Here is an 18,663-nt window from a genome sequence, read left to right on the forward strand (position 1 = left end):
ATCCACCATACTAGTTTTCTTGTTTAGTACTGATGAACTTCTTAAGATTTTTGCTTGTCTGGAAAACTCTTTATCTTACCTGAAGACAGCCCTCCCCTCCACACACAAAGCTAAAACTCCAGGACAAACAAAGAGGCCTCTTTCAAGGAAAGACTGGGGGTTTGTTTCAGTCTGCTGTGTGTGCAGTACCCCAGGGATGGTAGCCTTCCAGGAACTGTCTCTCCAATTGTGACAATCCCTTGTGACCCAGGAACACAAGCTCCCCCTGGCCACCAGAGCCAGGCAATTAAGGGGAATCTCCTGGGCTGCAGCCACATAAACCATGGCACCAGATATAAAAACTGGGGCACCAGACATGTATAAAATCTTCCCTCTGGGAGACACTGGCATTCTGGACAGTAGCAGAGGGCAACAGTGAAGGTGGCACTTACTGAGAGAAAAAAGATTTAGTGCCTGCCAGCTTTATCAAGGCAGAGAGAGAGAGAGAGGGAGCACAGAGATGGTGCCCACCAATTGGTGGGTAAAGGTGGCGCCCATTGAGAAAAAATAGCTCTTGTCAGCTTTAGCAGTTTAGAGCGAGAGTGTGAAAATGGTGTCCACCAGCATCTTCATCCATGGAGATTATCCAAACATGCCCCTCCTCCTCAGGTCAGTGCTTTAAGATTAGCAATGAATTGTTAATCTGAATGCTTTTCGAATGGTTACCTCTGTGCTGGGCCCTGGGGCGAGTGAGTCTGCATATGAGCCATTTAGAAGGTATTTCTTAGTTCACTACATTGCTTTGGATCTCATGAACATGAGCCCCATTGGTTTAAAAAGCCAGATATTTTACAGCTTCATATTTCAAGTTCAGGTATTAAAGGAGGAGGGTGCTGATATGAGGTATGAACACTTTGCTCCTCAGGGAGAAGCTTCGGTTGTGTGAGTTCCCTCCTAATTCTGGATTGTTGAGCTGGGGCGGGATTTATGGTAAGACCATGTCTCAGCCTCTCCTACTGCCTCGATGTGATCCTTTTCTCATTTGCCAATATGAAGGAACCACTCAGCCAGTTTTCAGGTCTCTTTTCAGAGGAAATTTTCCCATAAGTAGCTTTAGATTTGGTGTTTTCCTGAAAGAAACCGTGTTCAGAATATTCCTACATTGTGTCTTAGACTGCCTCCTGAGAACCCTGTGATGATGAGGCTTCTTTACCCTCTGGTAAAGAGGGTTGCTTTTTGTGTCTGCTTTAACAGCCAGATGTTTGCAAGCAGTTTTCCAACAGCAGATATAAGTGATCTAGTTGTTGAGAATTCTTTTTGGGCAATCCATTTTCTTTTGACCAATGTTCAACTCTTAGGCTACTTCTGTATCCTTCACTGTCACTCCCATCAGCATTAAAAAGCTTCAGTAGCTCAGGGAAAAAATTGCTTCTTCAACAGTGACTGAAGTGATCTCTGTTCCTGCTATAAGAATTTTTTTAGCCTTTTTAAAGGAAGTATATATTATACATTAATGAATATATTTTACAGTAAAATTAAATTGAAATCATACTCTTTTAAAAAGCCTAAAATGGAAATCAAGGCATTTATCAAATTTCCATGATGCACCAAAATTCTGACTTTCAGAATTCAGCAATCATGATTGTAGATGAGGTCCATTAATCCATGTTTTTAAATAACTAAGGATCTTGTCCATACTTGGAGCAGAATTCTGTGTATAAGTGACAATCATTTCAAATATAAATATTTTAGGGGCCCCAGATATTTTAATTGTTCAGCCATACATGTGTTGTACTTCACCATCTGATAACTTGTATGGCTCCCAGCCAAAGAAAAATATGTTACCCATCAGAGTTTAAGGCCTGACCACACAGATCATGGCCTAGTCAAGACCCATGGTTCTAACAGAGGGAAGGACTAATACTTCTGTTTTAGAAATTTTTTAATTAAAAATAACGTTATATTTAGTAAAATTCACTCATACTGTAGAATTTCATGGATTTTGAAAATGCATACAGTTGTGTATTCACCACCATAACCGAGATACAGAACAGTTCCATTACTCCAAAACAACTTCTTCAGGCTGCCTCTTTGTAGTCAAGCCTTTCCCCCAATCCCACCACTTTTGTCAACCACTTTCCTTATGTTCTACATCCCTATGGTTTTCAATGGTTGTACAATGTCATAAAAATTGAATCATACAGTTTAGCCTTTGACTTCTAGATTCTTTTCACTTAAAAAAAGAATTTGGAGGATAGCAAAATTTGCAGATTAGGGAACACCAGCTTCCTGTTCCTTGACAGCCCATACTTCTAAGAAACAAAGAAAACAACAAACCAAATTCAGATATAACATAGATGTTGGAACTGCCTGACAGGAATTTTAAAATATCTACAATTAATATGTTAAAGGCCCTAATGGAAAAGGTGACAAACACGCAAAATGGGATGATAATTTCAGTGGAGAAATTAAAAACTGTAAGAGAGAATCAAATGAAAATGCTAGAAATGAAAAATAGAGAGAGAGAGAGGCTTTTCAATGGTCTCTTCAGTAGACTTCACACAACTGAGAAAATGACTACTGACCTTGAAGATAGGTCAGTAAAAATTATGAAAACTGAAACACTAGGAGATAAAAAAGAGGAGAAAGAAACAGAATGAAGCATGTAAGATCTGCGTGATAATATCAGACACTCTAACATAAATGAAATTGAAATCATAAGAGAAGAAAGATAGGACAAGCAAAAGATTTAAAGAAATAATAGCTGAAACTTTTCCAAAATCAACAATAGACACAGAACTACAGAATCAAGAAGCTCTGAGAAGACCAACGGGGATAATTACCAAAAGCAAACAAATAAATACACACACATACACACACATGCACACACACACACTTGCAAACACCCTTAGTCATGCCATGTAAAGTCTACTAAAACCAAAGACAATCAGAAAATCTTGAAAACAGCCAGAAAAATAGAACAAAAGCACATTACATACAAAGGAACAAAGATAAAACTTATGGCAGATTTCTCATCAGAAACTATAAAAGCAAGAAAGCAGTAATGAAACATTTTTAAAGTGCTGAAATAAAAATACTGTCAATGAAGAATTATATATTCTGTGAAAATAATAAGGAAAAATAAAAACATTCTCATAAAAAAAGGCTGTAAGAATTCATTGCTAGTATATCTATATTACAAGAAATTTTAAAGAAAGCACTTCAGGAAGAACTGACATGACACCAGAAAGCAAGTGGTAACTATACAATGAAATAAAGAGTGCTGGAAATAGAATAAATAAAGATAATATTTTTTTCATTTTTAGTGCTCAAAAGACTGTCTAAAAGAAAACTTTATCAATGTAGTGTATTTTTGTATATGCAAATATAAAATATATGACAAAAAATGCCACAATGATTTGAAGTGATGTATTGGGAATATACAGTTGCAAAGATCTCTTTCTAGATAGTAACCAATATAATATTATTTGAAGATAGATTCTAATATATGTTGTAAAGTCTAGAGCAATAAGTAAAATCATTTTTAAAGGGGTAGAGTGAATTAATAATAGAGAAAAAATGGAATCACATAAAATGCTCAATTAATGCAAAAGAAAGCAAGAAAGAAGGAAAAAACAAAAAGAAATAGAAAAATAGAAAAAAAATCTACCAATATGACAGATTTTATTTCAACAATAGCAATAATAATTTTAAATTTAAACAAATATAAATACACCAATAAAGCAGATGTATATTGTGATACTGGATTTTAGAAGATTACCCAACTATATGTTATATAAAATAAATTCACTGTAAACGTAAAGGCAAAAATAGGATAAAAGTGAAAGAATGGACAAAGATGTACCATGTAAACTCTAACATGGCTAATACTACTGTCAGGGAAAGTACACTTTAGACTAAGGAATCTACCAAGGATAAGAAAGATACTACAATATAATAAAGAGATCAATTCTCAAAAATAAAATAAAAACTGTCCTAAATATGCACACATTGAACAACAGAACTCCAACATACATGAAATCAAAAACTGATAGTATTGAAAGGTAATTTGTATATTTCTAGGAATTTGTGTATTTCATCTAGGTTATATAATTGGTGGATATATAATTGTTTTGGTGTTTTCTTATAATCCTTTTTATTTCTGTGAGGTTGGTAAAATATCCCTACATTCACTTGTGATTTTAGTTTTTTTATTTCTGATTTTTTTATTGAAGTATAATTGATTTGCAATATTGTACAGCAAAGTGATTCAGTTATATATAGATAGATAGCTATAGATATATTTCCCTGTGCTATACAGTAAACCCTTGTTCATAATCTATTTTATGTACAGTAGCTTGCATCTGTTAATACCATACTCCAAATTTACCACTTCCCCTCTCCCTTTCCCCTTTGGTAACCATAAGTTTGTTTTCTATATCTGTGAGTCTATTTCTGTTTTGTATATAGATTCATTTGTATTATAGTTTAGATTCCACATATAAATGACATCATATAGTATTTGTCTTTCTCTGTCTGACTTACTTCACTGAGTGTAATATTCTCTAGTCCATCCATGTTTTTCCAAATGACAATATTTCATTCTTTTTTATGGCTGAGTAATATTCCATTGTATATCTATACCACATCTTCTTAAACCAATCATCTGTGATGCACAATTTGGTGTTTTCTATGTCTTGGCTACTATAAATAATGCTGCTATGAACATTGGGGTGAACATATCTTTTGAAGTAGAATTTTCACCTTTTCTGAATATATGCCCAGCATCATGTTGTAGCTCCACTTTTAGTTTTCTAAGGAAACTACTGTTTTCCATAGAGACAGAACCAATTTACATTGCCACTAACAGTGTACAAGGGTTCCCTTTTCTCTGCACCGTCTCCAGCATTGGTTGTTTGTAGACTTTTTGATGGTAGCCATTCTGACCAGTGTGTGGTGATACCTCATTGTGACTTTGATTTGCACTTCAGTAATGATTAACGATGTTGAGCATCTTTTCATGTGACTGTTGGCCATCTGTATGTCTACTTTGGAGAAATGTCTATTTGGGTCTTCTGCCCATTTTTTGATTGTGTTCTTTCTTTTTTCAATATTGCATTGTATGAACTGTTTATATATTTTGGATATTAATCTCTTGTTTGTTCCATTGTTTGCAAATATTTCCTCCCATTGCACAGGTTGTCTTATTGTTTTATTGATGGTTTCCTTTGCTGTGCAAAAACTTTTAGATTTTATTAGGTACCATTTGTTTATTTTTGCTTTTATTACTTTTGCCTTGGGAGACCGAACTAAGAAAATATTGCTATGATTTATGTCAGAGAATGTTTTGTCTCTGTTCTCTTCTAGGAGTTTTATGCTTTCATGTCTTAGATCTAAGTCTTTAAACCAGTTTGAGTAATTTTTGAATATGGTATGAAGAAGTGTTCGAGTGTTCTATTTTCATTGATTTACATGTGGCCATCTGGCTTTCCCAACACCACTAGTTGAAGAGACTTCTTTCTTTCCATTGTACAGTCTTGATTCCTTTGTTAAAGATTAATTTACTGTAGGTGTGTGGGTTTATTTTTTGACTCTCTATTCTGTTCCATCGATCCATATGTCTGTTTTTGTGCCAATACCATGCTGTTTTGATAACTGTAGCTTTGTAGTGTTGTCTGAAGTCTGGAAGTATAGCTTTGTTCTTTTTTATTAGAATTGTTTTGAAATTTTTGGGTCTTTTTTCATTCCATATAAATCTTAAGATTATTTGTTCTAGTTCTGTGAAAAATATCATGGGTGTTTTGATAGGGATTGCATTAAATCTGTAGATTGCTTTGGGTAGTATGGCCATTCTAACAATATTAATTCTTCCAATCTAAAAGCATGGGATATCTTTCAATTTCCTGGAATTATCTCCAATTAATGTTTTCAATGTTTTATAACTTTTAGTGTATAGGTCTTTCACTTCCTTGGTTAAGTTTATTCCTAGGTATTTTTTGACACCATTTTAAACAGGATTACTTTTTACTTTCTCTTTCTGATATTTCATTGTTAGTGTAAAGAAATGCAACAAATTTCTGTATATTAACCTTGTACCATGCAACCTTGCTGAATTTCTTTATTAGTTCTAATAGTTTTTTGTGTGGAGACTATAGAGTTCTCTATATAGAGTATTATATCAACTAGAAATAGTGAGAATTTTACCTCTTCTCTTCTAACTTGGATACATTTTGTTTCTTTTTCTTACCTGATTTCTGTGGCTAGGACTTCCAATACTGTGCTGAACAGAAATGGTGAGAGTGGGTATCCTTGTCTTGTTCTGTGTCTCCATTCTATTTCCAAGATTTTGGATCATCTTTACTATCATTACTCTGAATTATTTTGCAGGTAGGTTGCCTATTTCCTCTTCATTTATTTGGTCTTGTAGGTTTTTACCTTGCTCCTTCATCTGTAACATATTTCTCTGTCATCTCATTTTTGTTGATGTGTGGCGCTATTTTCCTCTCTTGCTGGTTGTTTGGCCTGAGGCGTCCAGCACTGGAGCTTGCAGGCAGTTAGGTAGAGCCAGATCTTGGTGCTGAGATGAGGACTTCTTCGAGACCTCACAGTGATGAATATTTCCTGGGACCTGTAGTTCTCTGATAGTCCAGCAGTTTGAATTTGATGCTCCCACCACAGGGGCTCAGGCCTAACCCCGGCCTGGGAAACAAGATCTTGCAAGTTGCACAATGTGACAAAAACAAACAAGCAAACAAAAAGCAGACAAACAAAGCCCAAGGCAAATAATAAAAACAAAACCGAACCAACAAAAGTAAGAAGTAACAATCACACAAACAAAAGAAAACAAACAGACAAATAAAACCAAAGACAACAAAAACAAATCCAAATAAACAAAAGACAAAACAACAAACAAACAACAACAATGAAAAAAAACCCAAGGAAAGCAAAAAAACAAGACACCAAAATGAACAAGAGAGCCCCCAAAACAAAACCAATAATAAAAACAAAACTAACCCAAACAGAAAACTGAAAACAAAAGAAAATCAAAAAACAAACTAAAAGAAAAGTGAGTGAACAAAAGACAAACACACAAAAATGACACACACACACAAAAAATCAAAACTAGAAAAAAAGGATAAAAACAAAAGAAAATAATAAACAAAGCAAAACAAAACTAAACAAAAATATCAAAATAACAAACCAACAGGAAAAAAGGGACAACAAATAACAAAGAGCAGGACAGTAACAAAGAATAAAAAGAAAAATAAAATTAGAAAAATAAAAAAAAATTTAGAAAAAATAAAAATGAAATAACAAAGCAAAATAGAACAACAGCAAAAAGATAAAATAAAATAAATTTAAAAGTTAAAAAAAAAGTTAAAGATAAAAATATAAAATATTTAAAAATGGAAACTTCTGTGATGCCTCCACTATCAATGTCCCTGCACCCACGGTGAGCTACAGCCAACTCCCACCACCCCAGGAGTTCCTCCAAGACCTCTTGGTAGGTCTCTGGACCAGCTGTGTCATCCCCACCTCTGCTTGTGTTCCTCTCACCAGCATCTGCTCCTGAAGCTGGCCTGGAGCACACATGCTTGCATAGGCCAGCCGGGGTGCAGACTTCCATGGGCATGGCTTCAGGGGCTGGCACAGATGGACGAGGCTTTGGAGAAAGGTGGCGTTCAGCCTGCCAGGACCTGCGTGGACAAAGGAAGATTTGTCAGGGGTGGTGGCAGGCTGCCAAGACCCACACAGCCCATGGATGCTTTGGGGGAGTTGTGCTCAGGTCCACCTGAACCCATGTGGCCAGAGGAGGCTTTGGCAGGGGTAGGGCTCAGGCCTGGGGCCCTAGCAGGCTTGCCAAGGCCTGAGCAGGTGAGGGGAACCCTGGTTTTCAGGGTGGGTGAGCCTGCTCAGGCATGCACAACTTACGTTGCCCAAGGAGGCCAGTCCAATGGGTGGGAAAGGACATTCCAATGGCAGTCCTGCTCTTTGCACACCACTCAACAATTGCATCTCACCTCCATGGTGGCCTGGGCTTCCTCTGCAAACATTTCTGGCTGTGGAGCCCTTCCCTCCTGCTGCCTCAGGCTGTCTCCTCACAACCAACAGCTACCCCCTCCCTGGGTCCACTCTCCAAACCTCACTCTCCAGCACCCAGCCCTCCTACACACAACTCAGGCTGGGGTGTTCAGGGCTGTGGCACAGACTATGTGAATAGGTATTACTCTGTCCTGCCCTACACATACTGGTTGCTGCATTCCCCTCCAATCTCCCAATCCCCTGAAAGTCTCTCTCTGTTACCACTGTTCCCCTTGCTGTAAGTGAGCTTTTCTGAGTGTAGGAACCTCTGCTCTCCTTTAGCTACCCCTCAGGGGCACTTGTCCCATCCTGTTTCCACTTTTCTTCCCCCTTTCCTTCATCCTACCTGGTTGCTCAGAGATTTTTTGTCCCCTTAGGTGTCCGAGGTCCTCCACTAGTGTTCGGTAGGTGCTCTCTGAGAATTGTTCCAATGTATTCTTGATGTATTTGTGAGGAGATGCAAACTCCACATCCTCCTATTCTGCCATCTTGACTCTGTCCCCAGTGTTCAGTCTTTGATTTACAATATTATGTTAATTTTAGTTATACAGCATCATGATTCAATATTTTTGCAGATTATACTCCATTATAAGATATTTTAAGATAATTGCTATAATTCCCTGTACTATACAGTATATCCTCTTTGCATATCTATTTTATATAAAGTAGTTTGTTTCTGTTAATCCCATCAAACAAACAAACAAACAAATAAATAGTCTGAAGTCAGGGAGTCTGATTCCTCCAGCTCCGTTTTTTTCCCTCAAGACTGCTTTGGCTATTCAGGGTCTTTTTGTCTCAATACAAATTTTAAGATTGTTTGTTCTAGTTCTGTAAAAACTGCCATTGGTAATTTGATAGGGATTGCATTGAACCTGTAGATTGCTTTGGGTAGTAGAGTCATTTTCACAATATTGACTCTTCCAAAAAAACAACATGGTATATCTCTCCATCTGTTGTTATCATCTTAAATTTCTTTCATCAGTGTCATAGTTTTCTGCATACAAGTCTTTTGTGTCCCTAGGTAGGTTTATTCCTAGGTATTTTATTCTTTTTGTTGCAATGGTAAATGGCAGTGTTTCCTTAATTTCTCTTTCAGATTTTTCATCATTAATGTATAGGAATGCAAGAGATTTCTGTGCATTAATTTTGTATCCTGCAACTTTACCAAATTCATTGATTAGATCTAGTAGTTTTCTGGTAGCATTTTTAGGATTCTCTATGTATAGTATCATGTCATCTGCAAAGAGTGACAGTTTTACTTCTTCTTTTCCAATTTGTATTCCTTTTATTTCTTTTTATTCTCTGATTGATTGCCATGGCTAGGACTTCCAAAACTATGATGAATAATAGTGGTGAGAGTGGACATCCTTGTCTTGTTCCTGATCTTAGAGGAAATGCTTTAGTTTTTCACCATTGTGACGCCTACTGTGGATTTGTCATATATAGCCTTTATTATGTTGAGGTACGTTCTCTCTATGCCCATTTTGGATTGGAGCTTAATGACAAGGAAAGTCTGGCTAAGTATTTGAGGCATCAATACACGCAGATCATAATTGACATCAGAAAGATGGCTTAAAGCTTCCATGGAGACAGTATGGAAAAAGAGGAGAAGAGGACTAGAGACAGAGCCTTGAAGAAACAGCTGCATTTAGGAGGCAGCAGCAGGATAAGGAGACCAAAACAGAGCCAAAGAAGGAAGGTCATTATAAGCAGGGAGAATAGTAGCAGAACTGCCTTACTAGAGTATTGGACATGAATATTTAAAGATAGGGACAGTAGAAGAGATGTTGAGGGTGTCCCAGGAGGGAGAAGAATAAAGTCACAAAAATAAAATGAAGACTGATATGGAAATGATGGAGAAATATCTTAAAGGCCCTGGGACTCACCTGCCACAGCCTCTTAGGGATACCCGGGAACTGGGAGAAATTTCTGATCTGGTCTAAATGGAGACTCCTGTTACCACTTCTAGGTGAGGTTCTCACTTACCAGTGGAACATCCCAGAGAGATCTGGCCCTGGGCCCAATGATTCTACTTGTGTTTCCTGGATCTATTATTCTGCAGTGGATCCCATCAAGGTAAAGACAATATTGGCTTCCTGGAGTTGTCTCAGAATTGGGCAGGCTGCCTAGTAAAAAGAAGTTATTAAACAGATGTAGCAAGAAGCCCAGCACTAAAGTCAAGGGTTCAGGTGAAATTCCTCAAATGCTGGGCTTATTCTAGTAGTTAGGAGGAGGGATGAAAGGAATAGGTAGCATCACATGTTAGTTCTGAGGATTTTCTTCCTTGTTTCTTCTTCTTGGATAATATAAGGCATTATGTTATCATTCAAGAAACCTAGAATTTGTTATCAAGAGATTGGGTTTCTAGCCCAAATTTTGTTCTGTCTTGCTTTTGAAGTGACTTTAGGCAAGTCATTCTGCTTCTGTTTCCTGGAAAATGGGCTTATCTATGTAGCCACCCATCCACAGGCAGATGTCAGCTATCATTTATTGAGAGCCTACTACATTTTACCTGGTGCTTTGGATGATACAAATGTAAGATACAGTTCCCATTTTCAAAGAGTATGATCTAGTTGTGGGAGACAGATGAATATAAACATAACTTTGACATTAAATATATAAAATATAACTATATATATATACACAGAATAAATTTTAAATATAGCATAGTATTAGCAGCTCTATAAAACCATTTAATAGAAATTGCTGTGGGGGTCCATGAGAGAGTGATTACTTCTGCTTGGAGGAGAGGATGAATGAGGGGGAAACTGGAGAAGGCAACATAATGATAGGTAGACATACATTGAGCCTTGAAAGCTGAATAGCAGTATGATAAAGGATAGGGATATGGTGGGGGGGGGCATTACAGGAAGAAGAAACAGCCTGAGAAAAGGCATTGTGTTGTGAAAATGATTGGTGAGTTTGGAGATCAACGAATAGTCCAGCAGAGGTAAATCATAAGTGAGATGATAGCATATCTTTCCTATGTCCCAAGATTGTTGTGAGGATCAATTCAGATAATATAGATGAGGTGCTTATAAATACAAGACATTATGATGAAGTGCTGAGGGCACAATGGGCTTGGGTGTTAGCCTGTCTCTCTGTAGAGCACTACCACCCAGAAACAACTCCATCTAGTTTACTCTCTCCCTCTTCCTCCTATCCTTAGGACATGTACAGTGGCCTGGTGGGACCCTTGGCCATCTGCCGAAAGGGCATCCTAGAGCCCAATGGAGGACGGCATGACATGGACCGAGAATTTGCCTTGTTATTCTTGATTTTTGATGAGAACCAGTCTTGGTATCTGGAAGAGAATGTGGAAACTTATGGGCCCCAGGATCCAGGCCATGTTAACCTACAGGATGAGACTTTCTTGGAGAGCAATAAAATGCATGGTCTGTAGAAAAGAACCTAACACTCTTCCAAAGAAGTCCCTACTGGCTGCATGGGGGTATCTGATAGGCCCATCACAACCCAAGGGAGCATAATTTCTGAAAGGATAGGAAAGTGGAATGGGGACAAATTAGAAGAAATGTCTCCTACTACAGTATTATATATTTCATACATAAAATAGGTAATGTGGTCTACGTTAGTTCAAGTGCCCAGAAAGCAGGAAGCTGACTCTGTAAAGTTGCTGTGGTGACACTAGCACATTTTAACATATTAGAGAAGGCAAGATGGACATTTATGACCCTCAATGTACCTGGTGCACTGGCTGATTAGGGCCTCTCTACTTAAAAATTCTGAGTTTAGTTTCTCAATATTATCTTATTTCCTTACCACTCTGGATCTGAGATCTGTTTTCTCAGTATATTCTAATATAGTCAAATGAAGGACAGCTTATCTTTTAATCTATTTTTAAAACAAAGGTTCAATTTACAGATGGAAGGATTGGAGAGAGAGCCTCAGAGAGCAGCATACTGGGTTATATTACATACAAATAAGAGCTTCTTGATGCTCAAATGGATTTTGGAGGTAAATTGTGCACTCAAGCCTTCCTTTGTTCTAGAGATTTGTGTATGTTTAAAAAAATAGAGAAAATCTCAAAGAAGAGGGAGAATTTAAGTGCAGCAGAATGTATGAAGTGATTTCTCACTATCTCATCTAGTGTAGTATTTCTTTGATTTGAGGATAAGTTGCAGCTTTTATAGTGACTCTACTGGAACTCAAAAGTAGTATCTCATTGTCACACAGATTCTAGCTATTTCCCCTTGATGGAAATATGAGTGATTCACATTGAATCCAGTGATTCACAAACTTTACAAAATGAATTTTTTTAGCTCCTTTCAAATCAGAGAAATAAATTGCCCAAAACCAAAATGGAAAGAGGACACAGATCTTGCTAGTGAAGGGGTTTAGCTAATGCTCATTTCCATCTTTTTGTTCATGTGTTTATTCATCCAAACTCTTCAGGTATCAATCTATCTACCTATCAAGCATTTGTTGAAAACTCTCTGAGTGCTGAGACTAGAGAAAAAAATAATGTTGGTGTCTGAGGGCAAACAAATAATACCCTTTCTCTCACTTCCAGATTCCTGAACCAATTGAGAAAGAGGCAGAGATGCTTAAGATCAAATGCGAACTTACTGAGAAAGCTAATTTGCAAACTGAATTTAGTTCTGCAACAAAATGGGCTTACTAATACTACCACAACAATGGATAGATTTTTCATCCTGTCATTGACATAAAGGGACAATACCCTCCTCCTTCACAGGGATAAAATCTTCCCCATGATGGAATAACAAATCCATCTGCACCACTTTCTATGGTCAGACTGAGTTGAGCATATTTAGTCCCTTCTCTCAAATACAAAATTTGGCCAGAGTAAATAGGCAATAAATGTTCCTTCCATTATTTCGTCTCTTGGGATGTAGAGTATAAATCATCTTCCCTCTGTGAGAACATGAAAAGTGGGGGTGTGTATCCTGGGCATAGTCTTGACAGTGTGAATTAACATGGTGATGAGTGGTTTGTTGTTTTTAAAGCATAGGATGTGGCCTGGAAAGAGGCAGATGATGAGTCCCATGTGCTAATATCATTATAAATTCCAAGAATGTGACAGGTATTTTTTAAAACATTTATTGTAGGCTCAGGTGTCTGCTGGGTGTTCTGAAGAATACAAGGAATATAGTATATACATTTATGTCCTGCCTAATAGAAACCTACAACCTAGTTGGGTATATAAAATTCCACAAATTAAAAGATAGGTAAATGTATAAGGCAGTTTCTAGTGAGTTCCAAAGTGTGGTACAGACAGTACTGGAGGAGTTCAGATGTGGAAAGGAATGCAGGCAATGAGAGGTGCTGAGAGGTGCTAGATCAGGGAAGTATTATTAGAAGAGGTGAAGGTATGACTGGGCTTTGGAAAATTTCTGTGAGGGAAGATCAGAAACATGAGCAAGAACACAGAGAACATGAATATGGGACCATATGGGGGGAATGGTGAAAAATCACCTTAATTGAAATAAATATGTTAGATAATGGTAGATGAGTTTGGGAAGGTAGTTTGGGGCTGTATTTTGAAGGACCTTGTTGGCTGAGCTAAGGAGGCATGGACTTGATATTTTTGGCAGGAGGGAGCTATTAAAGTATTTTAAGCAGCAGAATAACATGATCATATTAGTTATTTAGAAAGACCACTCTTGTAACACCAATGTGGAAGATAGACTGGAGAGGGACAAATGGAATAAAAATGAGAGAATTTAGGAGGGTATTGCTATCATCAGAGATGATAGGGATTAGCTCTAGGGTAGTGGCAGTGGTAAGTCAAAATGAGAGATATAAAATAGTTTTCTTCTCTTACAGCCATTAATGGAAAGCTCTATGCCAACCTCAGGGGCCTTACCATGTACCAAGGAGAACGAGTGGCTTGGTACATGCTGGCCATGGGACAAGATATTGACCTACACACTGTCCATTTCCATGCAGAAAGCTTTCTCTATCGGGTGAGCTGGAAAAGAGACTGAGTCCCTCAGAGTGCTTTGATATCCATTAAGAAAGAAGAGAATAAAAAGAAACATGATAATAATCAGTTAAAAGAAGAAAGGTCTTGTACATAGAGTATTGATCGGGGAATTCTAGTTTGGCTTTGTATCCCAAGGTCAGTCATTGCCCTCCAGGTCTTAGCTTTCCCCTATGATATAGAAGAAATGAATGGCTCATTTATGGGGTAAGGAGATTGAAGGAATAAATGTAATTGGGTCTCAGTCAGGGACTTGAGGTCCAGTAAGCAGTCATCCTGAGTGAGAAATTTCAGAGTAGTGTCTCACAATCTCTGAAAGTCCTTAATCCATTCCTGAACTTCAGTTCAGGACCTACATGGGACTACATGTGGGTTTTGAAGAAGAAATTTTGTCTTAGGAAAAGGGGTCAGAGCTGTAGGCATTAATGTGGACTTAAAGACTTAGAAGTCCTGATAAAGGTGGTGGCATAGAGGAGAAACTAAATTGAGTTTCATTTCTAAAGTAAATATGTGGATCCTTCCTAGGGGTCAAGGCTTAAGCCTGCTAAAATGTATGGATATACTAGTTTTTATCCCCCTAATGAAAGACTAAATGAACTTTACTTTGGGACACTTTAAGAAAAAGTAGGAAGAGAGAGTCTCCTCTGTTGAGTCAGTTTGTATGGGTGGGTTCACAGAGGAGATGGATAAGATGGAATCTTTAAGCTGTTCTCTGATCTGTGAATCTTGAAGTTCCATGTCTCTGGTATGGATACCCAAGCCTTTTAATTCCTATAAGTTCTGAGACTATCTCTACCCTTCACTTTCTCTCTCTCACCCACAATCTCTCTTGCAGAGTGGAGAGAGCTACCGGGCAGACGTGGTGGATCTGTTCCCAGGGACCTTTGAGGTTGTGGAGATGGTGACCAGCAACCCTGGGACATGGCTGCTTCACTGTCATGTTACAGACCATGTCCATGCTGGCATGGAGACTGTCTTTATGGTTTTGTCCCAAAGAGGTAAAGCCTAATTAGGATATCTTCTGGCACTGTATCTAGCCTGTAAGAACCAGATAATCCAAGAAGTGACTTGCATCCATCTTCTGATCCCAAGAAGACAGAACAGACCCCTTCTAGTGTTCTCCCAACCAATATTTCTCATTCCCTGTTGCTCCCCTGCTCATGTCCCCTCCTAATTTCTTTGATACTTGTTGAGCTCACATGAATTGACTCAGCCTGGCTGGGCTGTATGCATTGATGCTTAGTGTAGATTTGCTTCCTTTGAATACATTTAATTTGTATGTAAATTTATTATTTTAGAGTTTATTAGAGGTATTAACTATTTCAAAGGAATCTTATTAATGAGTTCTTTTTTTATAAAAAGGAAAAATATAATTCTAACAGTCACCCCTTAATTAGTTTGTTTTGTGGGAATTGTCTAAGGCTGGAAAGAGATATTAGCCTTCAATTACAACTAATCCCAGACAGACGCTAACAAGGATGGAAAAAACTTTTCCCTTGTATTTGTTATATGGAGACGTAATAGCCAGGGTATTTTCTTTACCAATAAACCTTTGTTCACCACCAATAACATAGAAGAGTAGGCTGTGTTGAATTTTGTGTCCTTGGGCCATCAAAGCATTGAGTCTCACTTCTTAAGTCTCTTAACCTGAATCCAGTACTCATCATTATCCCCCTTGCAAGAGGCTCAATAGAAACTCTTGGGACCCACATGAATCCAGAGAGGTATTTTTTCTCCTGTTCTTTTTTTTTTTTTTTAAGTCATGCTGTTTTGAAAACTGGTTATATTGAGGTAGGTATTCTGGGATTCCCAGCCATTGACATTCTGTCAGCAGGAATAGAAAGTGGGAAAATGTCTTTAGACATTTAAACAGGGCTAGCAAACCAGGGTAGAAAATACAACTCTGCTATTTACCCCCAGGGAGGGAGACGAATAATTGTACATTATGATTTCCTATATCTTTGGAAAAGTTTGTTCTCTGGTAACACATACTGCTAGAATGTGTCTTCCAGTTACTACTGTAGTACTATTCCCTACCACCCAGACAGGCACACATAATTCTTTGTTGTATCCTGTCAGTCCTTAGAATCAAACTCTAGTGGTGAATTGATATATCATCAAGATGCTATAGATTCAAAGCAATAGATTGTCTCCATGTGTAGTAATGGGTCATGTCAAATATGGACCATCTAATAGATAAGAGACTGCATCAATACATATCATCAAGGAACTTCCATGAATAAGAATAACTTACCTCTCTCTATAATAATGAGCAAGTCCATAAATTTTACCTATTTACCTTTTGTTTGTTTGACAGACTATGGTCTAATTTGATATTGTTCAAATCACATATAAGCTAACAGGCCAACCAGAGGGAAGAGTTGAAGACAGATAGGGAATAAAAGACTAATTGTTGGAAAGGGCTTCCCAGGAAAGAAGCAGGGGATGAAAGTCAGAGCTACGAAAAAATATTAGAGTGGGGTAAGGTCATTTTTTTTTCTACTAAAAGAAGAGAGAAAACAGAAAAGACCAATGTGTAGGTTTGGGTGAGAGGCTTGACAAATTAGATATTTCTGTCTGATGGTCTGTGTTTCATCTGTGATGGAGGAGACAGAGTCATCTACTGAGAATGAAAGATAGATGGTAGTGTGAGGGGCTTTAGAAGAGTGGGCAAAGTGGTTATGAAATAACCACTCTGGGTGGTGGGGAAAAAGTTACTCTGAGTGATGGAAAATAAATTAATTATTGCCAAGCAGCACTGAGGACTTAGTTGAAGTTGGACCCAAAGAATACTGATCTTTACAATTGTGTGATGTTTCTCCATCAGCATTCATCATAATACCAGAAAAAAATACAATGAAAGTATAGTTACTGGGGTTTCAGCAAATGATTATAACATTCCTGGTAAGTTAGTAGTTGAAGTGATAGACAATGGAGTCCAGCCTGGCCAGGAATGGAAGAAAAAAACAGGATGAAACTGGTGAGGTAAGAAAAATGGAAGTGTCCAGGAGCTAGAGGTCTTCATGAGAGGAGAAAATAACAGGTGAAATAGAATAAATAGCATTAGAACATGGAGAGAATAGGAGGCTGTTGTTAGATTTTAGACTTATGAGATGGAGCAAGTCTGCATAATTAGCCCAATGTGACCATAAGAGTGGTTGATAGAGTTGGAGTATATTTGAAATTTGTTAGAGTTAAGAGGTCTAAAAACTGTGAGGCTTAAGTGTTGGATAGGTCAACACTTATGATGGGAATTGAAGACAAGAAAGACTGAGCCACGTACCAAAGACTTCCATGAATGAAAACTGCTAGGTAACAGTGACAAGAAGTGGTTGTGATTTTTTAGCCAAGTAATATAAGCCTCAAAAGAGATGGATCTTTGCAAAAAGGGGAGGAATAATAAATAATCTCAAAGCAGTATTGAGAAGATATAAAGGAAGTATAGTTCTCAGAAAAGAGCTCAGCCTCATTAAAGCAAGAAGAGGAAGAAGTATTCTAAAATGGTTGAATATGTAGGGATGCAGGTTTGACAAAGAACAGGGGCTTCCTGAAGGAAGGCTGGGAAAAGGTGGCAAAAAGAGCAATAATGAGGATAAAGTGTCAATAAATATGTAAATTTTGGCAGAGGGATGACTTACCTTTTGGACTCCTAAGACTATGCTCTTGCTTATATTTTGTGTCACTGCTCAAAATCAAATCCACATACCAATACTGATCTTGATCACAAGATAGTTAATTCCAGTCACCTCCATTTTGCTTACTATATCACAGAGAGTCCTCCAACCATTGCTAACCTCCTACAACAAGCCTGTGGATAGGTAGGAAGAATAATAAGACTAACCTCTTTTCTCTTTTTCCTCCAGAACACTTAAGCACTACCACCATCATCTCTGAAGAGACTGGAAAAGGTAGGGAGAAGGATACACGGATTGGGTAGTTATATATGTTGTGCATTTGGGGAAAAGTTCAGTGCCTCTAGAAGATGAGTTTCATATGGCTGAAATGTGGACCTCAATACTAGCAGAAAACATCCTGAGATTTATTTAAGATTTCAGAAAACAGGAATCTAAGGTTAAGTTTCCAGTTAAGCTTCCCTCAGCAGGTTTATTCTCTCTGACCCCCATGCCCAACCTCCTGAGTTGAGGAAAATTGCCTCATCCTCAGTTGAAGGCTGCTATCTTATCCTCTTACTAATGTATGAGGGGAAATAAAATTCAAGGTCTTGCTGAGTTGTGAATGAAGGTGCTATAGTACAGATATGAATTCCCCACAAGGACAGTGTGAAACTAGGACAAATGCCATTCAGTCTGCACCAGGTAATTAATCTTTCATCTATAGAATACTAAATAGTTGATGCTTTAGAACCATCCATCTCTGTACTTCCAGAAAATAGAGCTTCTTGTTCTATCCAGGCTGCGTTCAAATAATGCTTTCACTCTCTACCTCATTTGTACCTGAACTGAGAAATATTCATAAAGTTGTGAGAGGCTAGAATAGATGTTAGAGATTTTCAGTTTAGTCTGGAGGTTTTTCAGCTCTGTTTGGAAAGGTCCTAATGATCTAAGTATCTTATAAATAGTCAACCAGGGGACTAGGGTATGTCCTGGAGGGTTAGGGAGAGGTAAGGTGAAGCAGAGAGA

The 18,663-nt window shown here is 37.8% G+C and overlaps 1 protein-coding gene across 4 annotated transcripts in view; it reads left to right on the top strand.

The window, feature by feature from the left end:
* HEPH (hephaestin) overlaps positions 1–18,663 on the top strand; it is a 93,728-nt gene that overhangs the window by 72,483 nt on the left and 2,582 nt on the right. For all 4 annotated transcript variants that reach the window (XM_024755234.1, XM_024755235.1, XM_024755237.1 and 1 more), the window contains 5 exons: positions 10,031–10,137; positions 11,231–11,456; positions 13,867–14,006; positions 14,859–15,021; positions 17,887–17,931. In XM_024755234.1, the coding sequence (XP_024611002.1) occupies positions 10,031–10,137; positions 11,231–11,456; positions 13,867–14,006; positions 14,859–15,021; positions 17,887–17,931 (681 nt within the window). The remainder of the gene's footprint in view (positions 1–10,030; positions 10,138–11,230; positions 11,457–13,866; positions 14,007–14,858; positions 15,022–17,886; positions 17,932–18,663) is intronic.

The sequence above is a fragment of the Neophocaena asiaeorientalis genome, unplaced genomic scaffold (genome assembly GCF_003031525.2).
Source record: "Neophocaena asiaeorientalis asiaeorientalis breed wild unplaced genomic scaffold, Neophocaena_asiaeorientalis_V1.1 scaffold1003, whole genome shotgun sequence".
Lineage (NCBI taxonomy): Eukaryota > Metazoa > Chordata > Mammalia > Artiodactyla > Phocoenidae > Neophocaena > Neophocaena asiaeorientalis.